The sequence below is a fragment of the Mangifera indica genome, chromosome 6, assembly GCF_011075055.1.
Source record: "Mangifera indica cultivar Alphonso chromosome 6, CATAS_Mindica_2.1, whole genome shotgun sequence".
Taxonomy (NCBI): domain Eukaryota; kingdom Viridiplantae; phylum Streptophyta; class Magnoliopsida; order Sapindales; family Anacardiaceae; genus Mangifera; species Mangifera indica.
Window position 1 is genome coordinate 1,247,293 of NC_058142.1, and position 19,896 is coordinate 1,267,188.

A 19,896-nucleotide genomic window follows, 5' to 3' on the forward strand; every position below is an offset into this window, starting at 1 on the left:
GCATTTTTATAACTTTACTTTGTTTCAGCACCCCAATTTCAATCATTCCTAATCAGCAAATCTTTTACTTTTCTCATGACCAGTATTTGTGTTTGTTATTGTCTAATTTCTACAGCTTACAGGACGACAAAATGTGTTCATCTTTCAATAAGCTTGAATTGTTGAATTGGTCAAGCCATATCTTCAAAAGAGAAAAAATGCAAAACAATCTTGAATTCTTAGTTTAGGTGTGAATGAATGGTCATTTCCAGGTCACTGAATGTTCAAATCATACTAAATTTTTGTTATGAATCTCGAAGAAAACAAATGGCAAAATACAGAAATAATTAAACACAAGGATACAAAGTATTCACGTGAAATACCCAATAAGGGAAAAACAATAAGTAGGTGATGGAGAATTTTCATTATGGATAAAAAATGTTAGAAGATGAAGAAGAAATTATATTGTTCTATCTATTTTTGTGGGACACTTATGTTTTTTAATATATACTTTAGTACTAATTTTATATAAAACCCTAGTTGACTATCACACCCTAATTTCTTCGTTGCCACCATAAATTTCACTGAAAATCTGCATCTAAAACCTATGATTAATTTCTGAGTTCGGATTATTCGGGTTACCAATAAAGAACTATTTTAGAACATTAAAAGATTATTATAATCATATGGTTACCATAAGTCAAGATGCTTTCTATTGCAGAAAAAAGCAAAATAGTCGGCTGTCTAAAAAGAGTTAGAACCTATTGATATATAAATGTATATTTAGGTAAAAGTAGAATCACTTATCACTATATATACTTAACCAATTAATGTTAATTATTCGTTCAATAATAAAATTATGTGTATTCAATTTTAAATATTTTATTAAATATTTATATAATATGTTATTATATAATTAATTATTTTAAAATAATAATAATATAATACCTAATATATATTATTTGGATACTCGATTAGATATTCAAAACTCAAGACACATAACATTGCTCTTCACCGAAACCCATGTCTCGATCCTACTATTGCTTCCTAGAAATATTTAACCAAGTGGTGGGATTTCCCTTTGCTTTTGTCTGAAGAAAGAGTTGGGACAATTTGGCCATAAGAAATTCAGTGTTGGCCTGTGTTGGAATGAGGACAAGAAGCTTAAAAAACCATGTTATTTTAAAGACCACCAAAGGCAACATTGACAAGGCAAATTAAAGCCCTTCAAACATAAAAATTTCAAGCAAGCAAAGAAAAGAATTCACAGCCCTCTCCTCTTATTCTTCATTATTTCTCTCTATATCTATCGTCTCCTCAGTACTCAACTTTGAATAATAAGGCATCTCCTTCATCTCCATGGCAACATTTTCCAAGAGTATTTCCATAATTCATGTTTTTCTTCTGTTTTCTCTCACTTCCTCAGGTATCTTCCTAGTTTATTTTCCTTACTTCTTGTATTCATCTTTTATTTGTATTTCTGATTGAGTTTAGTTTTGTTTTTTCTCTCTATTAGGAGTGAACTCTTTTGGAATCAATTATGGGCAAGTTGCCGATAATTTACCTTCACCGGAAAAGGTCCTAGATCTCTTGAGTGCTCTTAAGCTCACAAAAACAAGAATTTATGACACAAATCCGCAAATTTTAATGGCATTTGCCAACTCCAACGTCGAACTTATTGTCACAATCGAAAACGAAATGTTGGCGGTTGTGATGGATCCTCAACAAGCGCTTCAATGGGTCAGCACCCACATCAAGCCATATGTTCCGGCCACAAAGATCACCGGTATCGCCGTCGGAAATGAGCTCTTCACTGGAGATGACTCATCGCTTCTGCAGTACCTTGTTCCAGCCATTGAGAGCATCCATGGTGCCCTAGTTCAATTAGGCCTTGATAAGTACATTCATGTTTCAACTCCAAGTTCTTTAGCAGTTCTTGAACAATCATTCCCTCCTTCAGCCGGTAGTTTCAAAAGCGAAGTCGCCGGCGTCATGTCGCAACTTTTACAGTTCTTGTCTACCACCAAGGCGCCATTTTGGATCAATGCATATCCATATTTTGCATACAAAGGTGACCCCAATAGTATTTGCTTGGACTATGTGCTTTTTAATCCTAATGCAGGCATGGTGGATCCTTACACAAAGCTGCACTATGACAACATGCTTTATGCTCAAGTAGACGCCGTCATTTTCGCAATAGCTAGACTGGGTTACGGTGGGATTGAAGTTAGGGTTTCAGAGACAGGGTGGCCATCAAAAGGTGACGCTGATGAAGTTGGTGCATCTGTTGAAAATGCAGCAGTTTATAACAAGAACTTGTTGAGAAGGCAATTGAGGAATGAGGGGACACCATTGAGGCCTAATATGAGGCTTGAAGTTTATCTGTTTGCTTTGTTCAATGAAGACATGAAGCCTGGACCAACTTCAGAAAGAAATTATGGACTTTATCGGCCCGATGGCACCATGGCTTACAATGTGGGGCTCTCTGCCCTTTCAACTTCTTCATCTTCAACTTCATCTGCCTCCATCTTTCTCACTTCTTCTGCAACGAAGGTAAAACCATAGGTTCCATATTCTTTCTTTCTTTTTTCCTTTTCCTGCTACATCAAATTCTTTTAGTTTAATTATTCGACTGCAAAAGAAAGAGGAAAGTGTGTATTATAGAGACAATAGGCAAAAGTGTAAAGAAATGCAATGATTTTTTTTTTTACATCTACATTAATGGAAGTTTTACTGTTGTAATTAATATTCTTAATAAAAAATTTAGCTTTCATCGTTTAATGGTTGGTGATGTTGATTATAATAATCTAATATTTTTCTTTTTATCCTTGGTTTTTTTCCTCTTTAAATGGAAATTTACTATGAAACAGGCAACAACCAGGGAAAATCAAAGCATGGTGAACTGGATGTTTGTGTTTTTGCTGAGTTTCCAAGCTTTAATCGTGAGAAGACCATATTAAGCATATGGAGTTTCATGTAAATATTACTTTTTGGTAAGACAAATTAATTTGGGTAAAGGCCAAAGGTCTCCATCCCCATTTGCACAAGTTTATAACCAAACCTCAAAGTATATTGATGCATGAACTGAAGCCTTCCTCAAGGCCATAACCCTTCACAAACACGAGATTCAACCGGGCGTTCGCTGTCTCAAATCAGAAAACGTATGAGCTCGAACTTGACAAGAGCTAGCCTAGTTTTCTAATTCGATACAAGGAAAAAAAACATCGATCCATCCATTATTATTATTCTTAAATTATATTCTCATTATTGTAATTATATTGTTAGTTTATCATCATATGCTATGTAAAAATTTTCTAATTTGATTAAAGAGTAGTACAAGGCTGATTCATGACCTTATTGATTACAAGGAAAGCCGTGTACTTTTGAACGTGGAATCCATAACATGTTTATATATAAATAGATTTCTTAGCTTTAATTCCTTTCCTCTCTCTCGATGAAAAAGAATATTTATATATATACGAAGATAATGATAATATTGTAAAGTGCAAAAAGGTTAGGCTTTGTATTGTTTCTTCTTTATTTTTTTTTTCTATCTTCAACCTGAATTTCTGAGGTGTAGCTAGCTTTATTCCCTGCCCAAAAACCGCAGCATTTGGTCATTGCCAATCCTTTTTGCAAAGGAGCTTTTTGCTCTCTTTAATCATCTATGTAGTCTTCAAACATGGGGAGACAATCTCACCTCATCCTTACTCAAGACTTGTTGGGGATGGTGGTCTACCATTTCTTTCATCAACGTCCAACGTGGAGCACATGCACCCCAACATTCTTATGTGAACTAGCTCTATAGAGATGACATCTTGACCCTAAAAATAGAGTTTTTGCCTAGCGCCACCCTATATAGAAAGGAAAATCTCCAATATAAGTTGGAATAGGGATAAAAACGAAAACAAAAACAACTTTTACAAGCGGAAACGAAAAAGGAAGAAAATTATTCCTACAAATAAGGGCAAGACAAGAGTAAATATGTATTCTACGGAGACACGGATTCCCTGCTCTATCGATCAACTCCCACCATAAATTTAGAATTAACAACTAAAATAAAATTAATTGCCCAATTTTTTAGAACCCCACTTAGAATTTTGGTACAAATTTATGAAGAATTCATCTTTAGATCATCATACATATCATATCTTTGAATCTTGTATTGAAAACAAGAGTGTTCTACTTGAGAGGAAAAGAAAGGGTTGTTGGCGTTTTGTTGGCTTTGTACTAATTGATGACATGTCTTAGTGGGAAACATCATAGAGAGGTCCCATGGGCACGTAATTCATCATGTGCTTGGTTGGTTTTAAGTTTCAATTGGTTAATAAAAACATTAATTAATTAATTCTAATTAATTAGATTAATGGCTTAATCTAATCAGCTTTTTCGATAAAGCCACAATTTTATCATGCCTAAGCGTGATTAGATTGGATAATGTAGTGTCATTTCATCACTAATTATTGTTCCAGGCACAAATTAAAGCAGTGGGTCACTGCCTTTACATTACTTAATTTGAAAGTTAAAATATGAGCTTTGATAATGTTAAATTATAGAACCAATAATCATACTTTGAAAACGGAATTCAATTTTCACTTTGAGTTTTGTTATGTTGTTAAAACCCATATTCGATCAAATTTATAGCAATAAAACTATGTATACCTATTTTTGATACATAATTTGTGTACACAAATAAAGTGTTATCATATGATTGAATATTTCTTTATCATATGATGATACATGTTTTAAAATCACTTAATTACATGATGACACATCACTGTGTACATAAATTATGTACCAAAAATAGGTACACATAACATTGTTCAACTTATAGATAGGACATGAACAAATTAATACTAGACCAGCTCATAAGTCAATAAGAGCACTCGATAAAACACAATCTCTTTCTATTTGTGTGCTCTTTTATATCAAATAACAATTTCTTAATATCATAGAGCTATTTTATCTCAATTTCATTAATTGCAGTTAAAGAACAACTACTCTCTCATCAGATCACAGCAATACCCATTAAATCACATTATATATATATATATATATATATATATATATATATATATATATACACACACACACACACACACGAACATACACATACGCACACACAAATTTTATATTATAATAGTATGCTTTCTCCGAGTTAATAATTCAATTAAAAAAAATAAAAAAAATAAATTGGATACTCTTGGCTTATGCACAATTGTAGAGTCAGAAATCCAATATAGTTTTGGTAATAAGGTTGGTCAAAGTGAAAATGTGAAAGGCTACGTAGTGTCGGCGCCTTATTTTTTGGTCTAGCATTGGCATTTTATGCAGATATAATATGATAATGTTTATGTTGGAGTGGGTTTCACGGGGGCATAATTTGAAGAAGAAGCTTTTGTAAAGCTGAACCCTCTTTTACACGGAAGTTTTTCATCAGTTACAGACAGAATTTCTCTGGAGTTTGGACCTATATGCAAACATGTTATAAAATATTAAACCCTTTATACAAATGGAAACCTCCGAGTTTGGAAACCACTTGGTGGAGCTCGACGAGATAGACTAAACCAATAATTTATGGTCATAGTCGTCCACTTCAATGCAAAGATATTAAAATGTGTTAATGTGTGTACTCAAATGTATTTCTACTAGTGTAGAGTCGAATCCCCCATTCCACACTTTATACTTCGTACCTTAACCATATGTTCCATGGGTATTAAAAGCAGGCTTTGCTACTACTAAGATCCTTCTTTCAGCTTATCCTAACATTCTAGGTAACTACAAATATTTCAGTAATAATTGAAATTGGAATTTATTTTTTCTTCATTAAAGAAATCTTCATATTTTATATGTAACTTGGTCATATCCTTCCACCGCTGTCAACTTTTTATATTTTTTATGTATTTGGGAGCAGCAGCCAGCCTCAACGATATTCTCTATTCATTCTTTTATCTTTAGACACTTCATAGCTTTTCTAGCTATAAAGATTTATGTATAGGGTTTTACCTATTAAGTAGAGAACAGACTCATCAATAAAAATATGTACACTTAGTTTTAAGTATCCATTTAGATTAATAATACTCGTACAAATAGATTTGAGTACGTATGTGTTTTCCTACTGAATTGAGTGATTTTGAATTAATGATAAAGTAATATCAATCATCTAATCACTAAATAATACATCATTTAGAGTATCCAATTAAATATTCAAAACTATTACTATTAAAAAAATCATGTAAGACAATGCATTAGTCACAGCATCAAAACCAAATGCTTCGCACCTGATCACATGATAAACAAATAGATTTGGTATAAATTACTAAGAAACTGAATAGAACAATGCAGGAGTCAGAGCATCAACACGGCATAACAGAACGCATTACTCTTGAACACCAAGTGATAAATAAAGGCTATCAGGGATGGAGTACCTTCACTGGAGTATCTGACTACCATAATCTGCATTGAACTTCTCATATCGGTGTTTGTAGAGATGAGCTGATGGTCTTGTGTTCTTCAAAGCAGTCTCTATGTCTTCAGCTCTAATTGGCCCAACTTTCGGTAGTTCTGGAACAGAAAAAAGGCAAGTAATTTATCTTTCAACATTCTAGTGGCATGCACTGACATTTTAAGTCCGGTAATGAAACTATGAATCTAGCATGTTCCTCTAATCTTTTGAAAAGATGGTGCCAAAGAGACGAAATGTCCAGTCACAAGTTTATATGAATGAGCAGTTTTATTGCTAAATTTTTTTATCTGAAAGTGCAATGTTAAAAACGAGAAAAGATATACATGCAACATGCCCAAAGAGAAAAAAGAAAGGAAACTGAAAAGAAAAAAAGAATAGCAAAAAACAAAAAAAAAAAAGAAGAAGGAAAGCAAATAGGAACATATAATTTTTACAAGAATAAAGAAATATAGAGTAATCAGCTTCTGTAATTTTTTTTCTCTTGGGATTGTCTGCTTGTTGTTTGTGTATAAGAGGTAATATGTTTAAATATAATTTTCCCTAGGGAGGAGGAAATGGGTAATATTTGTAAAATTCAAAGAACATAGTTTCAGGAAACAAACCATCCTCGGGCACTATGTCCCGCCTGTCTTCAAGGAGTGCCATTAATCGTCTCAGGGGCTGCATTGCTGTCTCTTTGCAGAGTAACCGGATATCTGAACCTGAATATCCTTCAGTCCTTTCCACTAATGCATCATAAGGAAGGCCTTTCTCATCAGCCTGCGGAGGCAAGAGTTCTTCAAACATGGCTCTTCTTGCTTCTGGCTCTGGCAAAGGTACAAGGATCTTATTGACCACGGTTAAAGGATCAGTATTATTAATAATCGGATCTGAAGTTGAATGCTTTGCCACTGAATTGTGTGGAAAAGTGACATCATAATACTAAATTATGTGGAAACCAAGACTGATACATGTGAAGTACCATACTCCAATATACAAGATTTATACAGTAAATTTGGAATGCTGCATAAGCCAAACCTGAACCTCTACACACAAACTCTTAGTGGCTTCCACAATAGCCTAGTCTTGAAAGAAACAAAAAGTGACTAATATTTGAACACTGAATGGGGTCTGAGAATATTGGTTGAATTAAGAATTAACATTCAGGAAAGTGAAATTTTAGGACCTAATCCTTTTCATTTTATATATAAAAGTTCAGCATAAATCACATCTAGTTATGAAGAGGAAATTTGTCACAAAATTATTTATCAAAAGGATACTCGCTTCTCGAGACGCCGAAGCATGGCTGAATCTAATTCCCAAGGAAGATTTGTTGCCGCCAAAACAAATACAAGTTCATCAGTCCGCATCAAACCATCCATCTGCAATCTAATCTGAGTGAATACTTTGACAAACTAAAGTAGAAATTTTATTATGATTTCATTTAAGCAATTCTTATTGAAGAAATGATGTGAAGACAGTTCATTGCAGTACCACAATCTGGAAATTATTATCCCTGAGCATGTCAATTACACAAAATACAATAAATAAATAAACACAGAATGCAAAAACTGAAACGGATGCAGCAGCAGGTCTAGGACTGATGACACAAATGCAGTTGAGGTATTATTAAGAAAAGGCATGCAAGTAGTAATAAGTAGATATTTAAAATCACCTGTATCAGTAGCTCAGTTTTTAGACGCCTACTAGCTTCATGCTCACTGCGTCCTTCACCACGTTGACTAATTATTGCATCAATTTCATCCAGAAATATAGTTGAGGGAGCATGGTGCCTTGCAAGCTCAAATAATACCTTTATCAACTTTTCTGAATCACCTGCAATGACATATAATTAAATAATTAGATGGGCTTATAATATGACTGGGTAACAAAATTGTCATAAGGAAAAGGCACTTATCGAATGCTATTAGTTCCTTTTACTTTTTATACATAAGTTAATAATGTGTTAAGACAACACCCCCAATAAGAGATATCAATGTTTAGCAGACACATATCACTATGATGATATTTCACACCTTCCAAATACAATATATGGTACTTGTACACCTGTTTCATCAAGAATGACTTACCTAAAATGGTACTTCAATTTCTAAAACTTCATATTTGATTAATCTGATTAATAAATTTATATAATGCTATAATAACTCAAACTGAAGATAAGATGTAGATATCAGAGCTATGCAACTTTTAGCTCACCTATCCGTCACCAATAAAAATCCACAACCCAATTAAGTCCTGTCCTGAGAAACATAAGAACATGCTCTTTTTGGGTCTTAAAGCTTCCTCAGTCAATTTCTGGAAATCAAGCCAATCTTCAATGCCCCCTCTTACCTCTCACATATCACAGAATTATATTATGCCCAATCCTCACTCACATTCTTTTCTGTAACAGTTAATTATATAATTTGAAACCATCAAAAGTCAATCTACAAAACTTTTACCAGATATACAAACAGATTCATCCCTAGGATGGAAAATCTAGAAAAGACCAAGCAAGATAAGAGAATCTGGCAAACTTTGACATACCACGCCATTTGCTGACAACAGAAGATGCTGAAATATTGAAAAATGTAGTCTTACACTCTGTTGCAACAGCCTTTGCAAGCATTGTCTGAAATATCATAGTAGAAATTCTTTTTATAACTAACACCAAAGAGAAAAATTACAATGAACACCATCAAGACAAAACTATTAATTTTGCTCAACCCAGAATCTCTCTTTTCCATACTGGCAAAAATTGTGGACATCTGCAGAAACAGCTTGTATATTCTGGCCAACCATGGACAAGCCACAACCACCATAGTATAGGGATTGGTTTTAATTACCCATTTCATACACATCCCAGCATAGCATGCAAGTAAGGTGTCTCTAGGGCATAATAGATGACTAGCCATACAGATGATCCTCTAGGCCATAACAGCTCCATACACTAACATCTATTTGACTGTATGGATACACAGAAAACACTGAAATGTCTCTACTCTGGATTCAAATGTTGGCAATAAATACATTTTTACTTCTTTTTTCATATAAGAAACTGACACACACACATATTGATTAAATTGAAGAAATAAAACAAAAAAATACCTACTAGAATACAATGAATAACAAAGTTACCACTAAATCTGTTATTCCAGCAAAAGGTAAAATGAACAACATTTCTCATATTAGATGAAAATCTACTTTCATTCAAAAACTTAAAAGCCCGGAATTTTCGGATTGAAAGCAATTTCTTTGAAAGCAAGCACACTTTTAAGGTGAAATGGGTTTCCAGAAGGACAGGCAGTTCTCATAATCACCCGATAAAAAAATCCTCAATTTTATGAGGTCTAGTAAACAAGAGGAAGTGAGAGAAAATTATTTAGGTGAAAAACAAGTTCCATGAGGATATGCAAAACTTCCTAAGGATAGTAACTCTGTCAAAGATAACAGATGAATAGAAAATTTCAAAAGATAAATAAAGCAACGAAAACAACGACTAAAATAATTAAAAAAACTACATTAACAGACCTTTCCCGTTCCTGGTGGGCCAAAAAGAAGAATACCCTTCCATGGTGATAGAAGGCCAGTAAAATACCTAGAAAAAGAGCAAATGTAAGCTTAATTCTAATACTTAAATGTTAAATTACATAAATTTCTAGCTAGTTTGTGCTCTCATTTATTAAACCAAACTGACAGTTCAAAGGCTCAATGGAAAGTTTCTGAATGTTTCATATACTAATTTCAAAGAAGGCACAAACATGCTCAAACAATTTAAAAATTCTTATGAACTGAAAACATGTTGAGAATCAGCATCATCCATGTTCCAGTTACAGAAACAGAAATATAGAGGACAGAAATATCAACAGTATTCTAAATAGAAGCTCAATTGTTAAGTGATACAATTACATTAATAATTAAATATTTCTGGTGACACCGAAATATCTGATTCTATGACAATAGCTTCAGTGAAGAGAAAAGGAGTAAAAGATTTGAAATAAATTCATGCAATGACATAAAAGGTCAAGATGAAATTACTTGGGATATTTTATCGGCATGACAACTGCTTCTTTAAGTAAACGTTTGGCATTATCTAGCCCCTTGATGCTCTCCCATTTAACATTTGGACTCCCACGAATTATATCCCTGCATAGGGTGAAATTTTTATGGTATTGAAAACATTAAATGAGCAAAAAAAGTTAGAAGGCAGCAGAAGTAAAAAGTAAACTTACCTGCATAAGCTCTCAGCTAAAGCACGAGTTTCAGTTGATTCAAAAGAAGGAAGCAGCGGCTTCTGCCTGAAATAGCTAATATCATATTCAGCAAGTTCTCAAATGAATAGGCATTGTTCTAGCAGTTCCATGATTTGGAACAACTATTTTTAAAAAAAAAAAAACATAACAAGTGATAAAAAAATGAAAGTATCATATCTTCTAGTATTAAATCTTAGACTCATTAGACAACAAATAATATGAAACTGATAGCATCAGAAACGACTGGTTGACATTCTAGAATTAGCATGAAGTTTGTGAAGAAAAACTTTTGCAGATTGGTAAGAAGTGTCATAGAATCATACAAAATCAAAATATTAAATCAAGGGTTCTTACAGTATCCCATTACTTTCATTGGAGAAATTTCCATTCAAGTGAGCTGTGTTCCTGGCCTGCAACAAAAATATAAAACAAAAAATGAGCTCCTAAAGTAGTAGACAAGTCTTACCATCATGAAAAGATAAAGCAAACACAATACCTGGTTCTGGTACTGCTCATAAATGGAGATTTCCCTCTGACCATAGCCATTGGATGAGCTCCCATTAGAAACTGGCTTTTCAGTGCTTTGACCGTTTTGAGATGATTCTGTTGGTTTCTTTCTCCCAAACTTGGCATCATAACAAATTTTAAAATCGTATAGATAAACATAGTAGCTTAAAAGAAGCGCACATCGCAGTGTTTCTTTTACAAATTCATCAATTACATCACAATGCACTCAACCAAAAAAAAAAAAAAAATTGTCCAAGAACTTCTTTGACCAGTACACTTGTGCAAAAGCTAGTTAACTACCATCAAATAACTTCTAAGATTTCACATGAATAAAGACATGCATATCAGTTTGTTAATCACAAAGTTAAAAGAGACCAACGATTTTATCAGTCAGATGTTAAGAAATCAGAAAATAAGAAAAAGAATCCGAATTCCATCATCCAGCTCTTAAATTAACGTCATCCTAACTAAGCCAAACAGTCACACTCAGCTCAATATACTAAGACGATCTATTTCAACACTACAGAATTTGACTATCTTTTTCTCCTAAACTGTCGCAGAAACCAAACAAACAGGACAATAACCGATTTGAATCACACACGAACACAACAAAAAGAAACAAATAAAAAAAGGTTTAGAACCTGAAATGACCAGCGAGTGAGGGACGGTTCATCCGCCATTGCTGATAATTATTGAGAGCAAAGCAAAAGAAAGATCTCAAAAAAACTCCCTCTCCTTCGCTTTCCCTCCCGCTCTCTAGTCAGTTGATTGCCAGTGACAACTCGTACGAGATTCTACACAATGCGGAGCACAGAAGATTAATAGTAGAAAAATAAGGTGTTTTTTTTTCTTTTTTTATGTCATAAGTTTCTAAAAATATGCCAATAAAATTGGATACTGAATATGTATATATAGTTAAATAATTTAAATATAAAACTATTAATATGTTTTTATCAATATTGTTTAAATTATTAAAAATCTAACAAACTTTTAAATATTATATTTTAATCATTTTTCAAAGTGTAAAAATATTTTTTTTAAAATTATTAGAAGAAAAATTAAAATTTCAAAAAAATCCATTCAGATATGATTATATAAATGAAAGAAGGGATCTGCATTTCTATAATTTGAAGTCCAGTCAGCTTCTTTTAACTTTTTATTGTTTTTTTAAAATTGAGATGTAGAAGAATCTTACAATGCCAAAAATTGGAAGAAGGAATCTGATTTATTACGTGGATTCCTTTTAAGCTCTGACAAGTCACACCCAAAGATGGATTGCAACAGAACTAAATCCAAATAATATCAAACTTGAGATAGCCTCGAATCTAAATATCTCAATTTTAAATTAAAAAAATAAAATTTAAATTCAATTCATCCAGTCTATATTATAATTTAAATTTAAACGGTTTGAATCACATCAAATTATACTCACATGTCATTATTATTAACTATAGTAAAGATGCAAATTCGAATGTGGGAATTATAGAGTGCATTCTATGAATTTTTTTTTTTGTAAAAGAAAAAAAATCATATAGAAAAAACGCTAATTTCATATTTTACGAAGGAGAAAAAAAATACATTTTAGGTTCAACTTTAACCATAAGAGGGAAATGGGCTTTCGGTGACAGGAGAATCTGTGAGTTCCAATTAAATTTGGGGCGTCAAAGCACATTCAATTATTCGGGCCGCCCGTGACAGAATTGTGGGCTTAAAAAATGGGCTAACAACTTCTTCTTTAAACTCATAAACCATAGATTTTAAACCAGATCAAATCAACCCGTTCGACTAGTCCAACAAAAATTTGAGAGCAAACCCAGTCCAAGCCCCAATTTTGGAACAGGCAATTGAACCAAGGTGAATTGCGGTCGCGGCATCAAAACCATGCCAGTTCAACCATCGGATTAGCTGGGTACACTGATGTCGGAATTTTTTTTTTTCGTAAAATTTTGTAATAATTAGGATTCAAACTTAACACATCGCATGTGAAGATTGAGATGCTTGACCATCAGAATACATTCAAATTTTAAATAAATGTTATTCAAATTTATTTAATGATTATAAAAATAAAATTATTTTAAATATTTAATTAAATAGTGTAGAAATCTGATTGTTAATCAATCAATTCAATAACCAATTAATCAAAATCGGTCCCTTCATTGTATCAATAACAAAATCATGTCTGAAAACATCATTTACATGAATTTAGTCATTTTGTAATGTCAATTTGAGGTGGTCAAAATCCAGACATCGCTATTTGCATAACTGTGAACTATTTTAATGAATTGATAAATATAATTTTAAAAATAGAAAATAGTGAAGAACAAAACATAGAGTGCACTATTGTGTGGTACATAATAAATCGGACACTTGTACGTCCCAAAAGACAGGGCATTTTATATGGAACATTTTGATTCTTATTGATGGTTACCTAACAGCAAAACCAGGTCCCGAGGACCGCTGCCTGCAAAGTATTGTTGCGCTCCATCACAAACACAGCTTGACCCAGTTCTTTCCAGATGACTGGTGTCTTGGTGGGACTGATTGCTTATTTTCTCATTCAACTTTCGTCTTTTTCATTGCTACTTTTTAGCCCTTACTACTTTCTTTCATGAGACAAACTCTAGCCCACATGACACTGATGCATGGCTCCTTTTTCTTCTGCGTCTGCTTCGTCTCCAATGTGGATTGATCCTTTTCTTAGATGTTGTACTGTTTCTAAAAGTTTCTAAAGGTGGATCCTGTATGATAATTTATTCCAACAAACATAATTCAATTTGATCCACATGATCAATGCATTGATTATTAAATTTTGAATTATATTAGGGATTATAGGATTAAATGATTAAGTCATGGAGCTCTTAAAATTTTCATGTGTTAAAGTGATTATCTTCCTCTCCTTAAACATCTATAAATGATAACTTTTAATGAGTGAAATTATTGTGTTATGGTTTCAAAGAGAGACCTAATCAATATATATTAAATTAAACTCATCATTAATGTCATCTAGATCATTATATAAAATATATTGAGTTTATCCTTATTGATAATTTAATTGCGTTCATTTGTAAAACATCATTCAACTATTCAATTAGCTAGATTTATTATACTAAAATTATAATTAATGTTAGTCCATATTATAAAAATTTCTAACATATCTTATTTGAGTTGGCTCTATTCGAACAAATTGATTTCAAGTTAAAGTTTAACTTAGATTATTTTGTTCATTCAATGATACAACTCATTCTACCAAAGACACTTTTTACAATAAAACTATGTGAATTTACTTTTGAGCACCCAATTAAGTATTTAGATGATATGTTATTATGTGATTGAATGATTTTGAATTAAGGACAAAATAATATCTAATCATGTGATAGACATATTATCTAGGTATCTAATCGGGTACACACAACATTATTTCACTTTTTATCCCCCCATGACGTTGTTTATCCACATTAGCTAGCAATCCTCTTGTGACATTGTGATGAATTTAACTAAACTCATAATTGAGTATTATATATTTGATCTGAACTTGAATTGATTTAGACTCTTTTCGAGGCTTGTAATGAATCCACCCCGCAATTTTCACATTGTTTTGACCAAAAGTAAAACTATTATTATTATTATTATTATTATTATTATTATTATTATTATTATTTTGTGTTCACATTGAACTAGCTACCAGTTCAATGAACCTAGCAACCGAAAGAAATGGCAAAATAATCAAAGTGAGAGTGACAGACGTCCAATACGAATAGTTTTAGTCACTTAAGAGAGACCAAATCTTGGAAGAATGCCGAGTAACCTGATTTATATATAAAGAATGCCAAAAAGTCTTGTGTGACGATACGAACTGCAGGGATCAATGTGTTTTTTAGGCAGAAGATAAATATTTGCCATTGAAAACAACCGTCCATTTTCATCATCAGAATATATATACATGGCGCAATCTCTTGCGTACGCACCAACTTATTGACGGAGGACGTGATGGGCTGGGTGGCATCTCTCGGGTTGCTTTCAGCCAATAACAAACTGCCCAAACCAGTGCGATATATCTTTTTTTTTAATTTCCTTAAAATAAGAAAAAAAAAAAAGAAGGTAAATTGGAAAGTTCCTTTCTTTGATTTGATGTTTCTCGAGAAGGGAATTTTTCTTTCTAGTGATTTCTGACTAAGACTAATGCTGGGAAAGTGACATTTCTAATAGAAAACGGAACTCCATCCTTTTAATCTGTCTACAATTTGCCTTATTATTTTATTTCTTATATAAATTGACACCGGTGAAAAAGAATCGTATTGATATGGGTAGCAAATGAGAAGAGTGTAGAAAGTGATCGGTTTCATTGTGAGATCAGGAGTAGAAAGTTGTTCCACGAGCCATATGCGTTATCGAGGGAGAATTAGGTCATCCACACACAGACCGATCGGGAATTGAAGTCCCTCTTTCGATGAGCTCAAAAAAGAAAAACCATCGACCTTAAACGAACGTCAGGCTAACGCTCTCAAGAAGGAGTCGGGAGTGCCGCACGGACAGTTTCACTGTATCAAACCTTTGAACCCTCATAAAATTCACTGGAGGATTCTATATTCTAAGACCACTGACATATATATAATATTGCCCTTTTTATTTATTTGGAGCAAAGAGAATTTCAAAGGCAGCAATGGCATTTGTCCTTATCATATGTCGATGCTTTTCATTCTGATAAAATTATTGCTTTAGGGCTCGCGGGCAATTCTTCATCATAGTAAACCAGCCTCCAATCCAAACGAAGTAGAAAACTTTATGGAAATGGTGTTAATATGTTTACAAACATGTTCCATCTGGAGGGTCCAGAATCAGTCAAGTTTACCTGCAGAAATGTATACATAAAATCACTCCACGTGAACTTGCATAAACCCTACTGCATCTGCAAAAGATATTCTGTAATGTCGCTGTTTATAAATTGTTCCCAGCATCCTGGGAACAATTCAACTGTTTTCTCTTTGTATCTTCATAACTGTGCTTCCATTTAGGTAAAAGAGGCTCATCAGATAATTAATAAATAGGGTACCTGTGAAGGGTTAGGTTTCGTGTTCCCTGATTCTGAACTGACATGACATATTGGGTACCAAATCTTCAATTATTTTATGAACATGAGGGCATTGATCAGACGCCTGTTTATCAGTTTTTGTCTGTGCTTCCATGCCTTGGCACTTACTATCATCTAGTTTTAACCATGTTTGAATGAAAGCTTTTGAACTTTGGAGTTCAATATCATATTATCGGGTCAATTCTGCTCCCCATCTAGATAGATTCTAGTAGATTTCTTAATAATTTTGATCTATTGTTCAATCAACAATTTTGATAAATAGATTTGAGTATATATATTTATATCTTCTTATGTAATCGTATTAAAGTAAAAAATAGTACGATTAGTCTCTCCAAATTTACGAAATTGATTATTGATTCTATCTCAAACGAGTGATTAAGCTTTACAAGTGACTCATTTTAAAAAAAACTAAAAGTTTCAAATTTTAAATTACACTTGTGATAATTTTTGTGTGATTATTTTGACAAATCCCTTGAACTATATTGATTCAAGGGTTTCAAATAAATCATCATCACAATTTTTTTATTGAAGGTTAACTTTCTCTTCTCTAATCAAATGTTGTAAAAATTTCTACTTAATCATGCATAATAATCTATAAACATCAATCTTGATATAAATCACATGATCATGAAATGATTATCACACAAAGAAATTTAAGTTAATTTGGGATACAAAAAAAATATGTTTGAATCTTAATATGAAAATTTTGAATCTTTAAACTAAAACTTGAATATGTAGACGGATAATGAACTCTTGATGAGTCTTCCTCTCTAAAAACTTTTATTGTATATCGGCTTTCAATAATTAAAGTTGCTTATATGAGTTTCTCATAAGAGAGAAAGTGGATACATTAATATTTAAACCCATAAAACTAACAATAAAATTATATGTATAAATAATATGTACAAACAATAATGATATATTTTTATGTGATTTAGTATTGTTTTATTTCTAATTTAAAATCATCAAATCATATGATAATATATCAATATTTGTGCATATGGTTTGTGTGTATAACATTACTCTAAAACTAATAAGGGATAGGTGAATTACAATGTTAAAGGAAAAAAGGGAGAAAAAATGAAATCATAGAAATATCCAAATTCGGAGCTGAAAAATGTAACGGAAGGTCATTCATGTCTCAAGAGGTGCTTCCTACCACCCAAACAATATCTTATAATAAAACATTTATGGACAAGGATAAGAGATTCATGGACAACAACAGAATGACCATGAATCGAAGGCCCGCACCCGAACTCATCGACACCTTCTTCATCAACACCAGACATTTTTTTTTTACAGATTTTCTATAATTGTCCAAGCATACTTGCTAACTCAAACCGACGAAGTACGTACTTTCAATTTTCAAATATACAACTATAAATAACCTCCTGTTCTTCTGCTACCCCCCTGCATTCTCCTTGAGCCCGAAGGGTATTTGAGTGCTAAAAGTTGAGACATCCATTCAACAAACTCAAAATGTGATATATAAAATTAAACTCTTGAATTTTTTGATGAAGATAGTCATGGACTGTTGACCAATCTCACTTGACTCAGCCTTTCACGTGTTTGGCATAACTGGTTAAAGTCTAATTAAGTCAAAAATGTATCTCCTGACTGCACATAAAGAGAATGGACCGACTCAAAGTAAGATTTGTTTTTAAAAAAATCAATGAACAATAGAAAAAGTTGAATGAATGTCTCTACTGTTTTTTAAGGAAAATTTGCAAAGTGGCCCACCACAGATAGAAGGATTAATTAATTCATGAAATTTCAAAGAGGTCTGGTCGTGGAAAGGCCAAAGGACTATTTTCCACCCAAAATATTTGCTTATCTCAGGTATTTATTCTTTAATTTTAAAAATTTTATTTTTCATTAATAAAAGTTAAAATTAATAAAACTCTAACTCTTTAAAATTTTATTTATTTTTTCTTTCTTAAATCCTAAAAACTAATTATTTCTCCTATAAACCAAGTTTTAAAAAATAATTTTTCTCCTCTACAATTTAATTTTCAAACTCTAGTGCTATTCTAATGGCTTCTCCCCCCCAAAGCTTTCTCTTTCTCTGGTGATCTCTCTCCTCTCAATTGGATGTTCGATCGGTGTCAAATGAGCTGAGAAGATGAAGAACTTTGACAGAAAGATGAAGTTCTTTATTTTTCCAAAAGAATACGTCTAGGAAGGTGAAAAACTTCATCTCTCGACAAAGTTTTTCATTTTTTTAGACAAGATCTTTATTGATTGGTATTCCAAAGGAGAGGAGAGAGACTGTTGGAATATAGTGATGAGACAGAGAATCTTCGTCAATGGCGATGGCGTCGGATTTGTCGCCAAGAATTGAATATTAAACCCTATGGGGGGAATGTCATCTTTTAAACTTGTTTAGAAGACAAATTTTTAGTTTTTAAGATTTTAAGGGAGAGAAAAGAAATTAAATTTTAATTTATTTTTAATATTACATGTAAAAAGATGATTTTGTATTTAAAATTAACAAATTTAAACTTTCATGATAGATGTTTGAGATTTTTATAGTTAAATGATAAAAACTTGAGAAAATAAAGTACTTTGGTGGGAATAAGTCCTTTGGCCTCAGGGAAATATTTTGCAGAGAAAATGAATTTAAAGCTATTAATGGTGAAGGGTGCAATTTGCAAACTTTGAATTGACATAATAGTTTTATGTAAATTTAAAATTAAAAGGATTTTTAAAGATTATGAAAGTCGATGTAATAGACAGAAAAGAACGTTGAAGTGACATGTGAGAATTGGAACGGTCGTGATGAAATGCTGAGAGAAGAAGAGATGGTAATGGAAGTTGGTGGGTCAAAGCAGACTCTTTATGAGACTGACTTTAGTTGAACTGGCTGGCTGCTCAACTCCAAGTAAAAAATGAAAAAAAGCTTTCCCTTTCAGAAATTTCTGTGGGAGCTGCCTTACCTTACCATCAAAACCATGAGACCCCCTCAATTGCTCCCTCTTTTTATTAAGTTTTTCTTTCACACCCACAACAAGTGCCAATTTGTGTTGACACAGTCTAAAGCGTGACCGACCAGCATTATCACTTTTTTTAAAAAGCATATCGGTCAATATCGATAATTTTATTTTATGTATCATATTGTTCTAATATGCATATGATTTTTCGTCTGTTTTGTACATTTAATAGCCATGGATGAATACATTTTCACCCTGATATATCATAAAAGGACAATTCCACCCATGGTTTCAGAAATACCCTAAGTAATTGTCCTTTATTTGTGAAAGGGTGTAATCTGGTCAATTCATAAAGTTACTTAAGGCTTTCAGTCTCTACAATTTATATATGTGAGTTGACTTGACAACATTGCCTTTTCATGAGTATGTTTAAAACATGAATTTGAAAAATAGAGCAATTTTGGACGTTTCCAAAACTAAAGGGGAAAAGTTTCATTGTGATAGATCGGGGGCTAGAATGTTAGTTGGCCTTAATGTGGAAAATTTGCAACTCTTAAAATTAGCAATACTGACCCCCACCCCACTAAGCCTATTTCTTTTCATTGCATTTTCCGTCGGAAACTTTGGTTAAAATGTGAAGAAAATCAATCAAATTGGAATAAAATTATGAGGTCTAGTGGGCAATACAATTCA

The 19,896-nt window shown here is 32.6% G+C and overlaps 2 protein-coding genes across 5 annotated transcripts; one reads left to right on the forward strand and one right to left on the reverse strand.

The window, feature by feature from the left end:
- Positions 1-1,087: 1,087 nt before the first annotated feature.
- On the forward strand, positions 1,088-3,397 carry LOC123218088 (glucan endo-1,3-beta-glucosidase 11). The gene is made up of 3 exons (XM_044639307.1): positions 1,088-1,405; positions 1,496-2,532; positions 2,850-3,397. The coding sequence occupies exons 1-3, from the start codon at positions 1,339-1,341 to the stop codon at positions 2,937-2,939; spliced, it is 1,194 nt and encodes a 397-aa protein (XP_044495242.1). The 5' UTR covers positions 1,088-1,338; the 3' UTR covers positions 2,940-3,397.
- Positions 3,398-6,143: 2,746 nt separating this feature from the next.
- LOC123218087 (katanin p60 ATPase-containing subunit A-like 2) lies at positions 6,144-12,045 on the reverse strand. 4 transcript variants are annotated; one of them, XM_044639304.1, is made up of 12 exons: positions 11,826-12,037; positions 11,174-11,329; positions 11,032-11,087; positions 10,657-10,722; positions 10,463-10,570; positions 9,956-10,022; positions 8,972-9,056; positions 8,100-8,260; positions 7,705-7,806; positions 7,048-7,270; positions 6,408-6,543; positions 6,144-6,260 (listed from the first exon to the last, which is right to left on the reverse strand). In XM_044639304.1, exons 1-11 carry the CDS (start codon positions 11,862-11,864, stop codon positions 6,410-6,412), a joined length of 1,197 nt encoding a protein of 398 aa, XP_044495239.1. In that variant the 5' UTR covers positions 11,865-12,037; the 3' UTR covers positions 6,144-6,260; positions 6,408-6,409. The 4 variants fall into 4 exon arrangements, with proteins under 4 accessions (XP_044495239.1, XP_044495238.1, XP_044495240.1 ...); XM_044639303.1 differs by having other exon boundaries at positions 6,144-6,543; positions 11,826-12,036; XM_044639305.1 differs by having other exon boundaries at positions 6,144-6,543; positions 11,174-11,302; positions 11,826-12,035.
- Between the last annotated feature and the right edge of the window lie 7,851 nt (positions 12,046-19,896).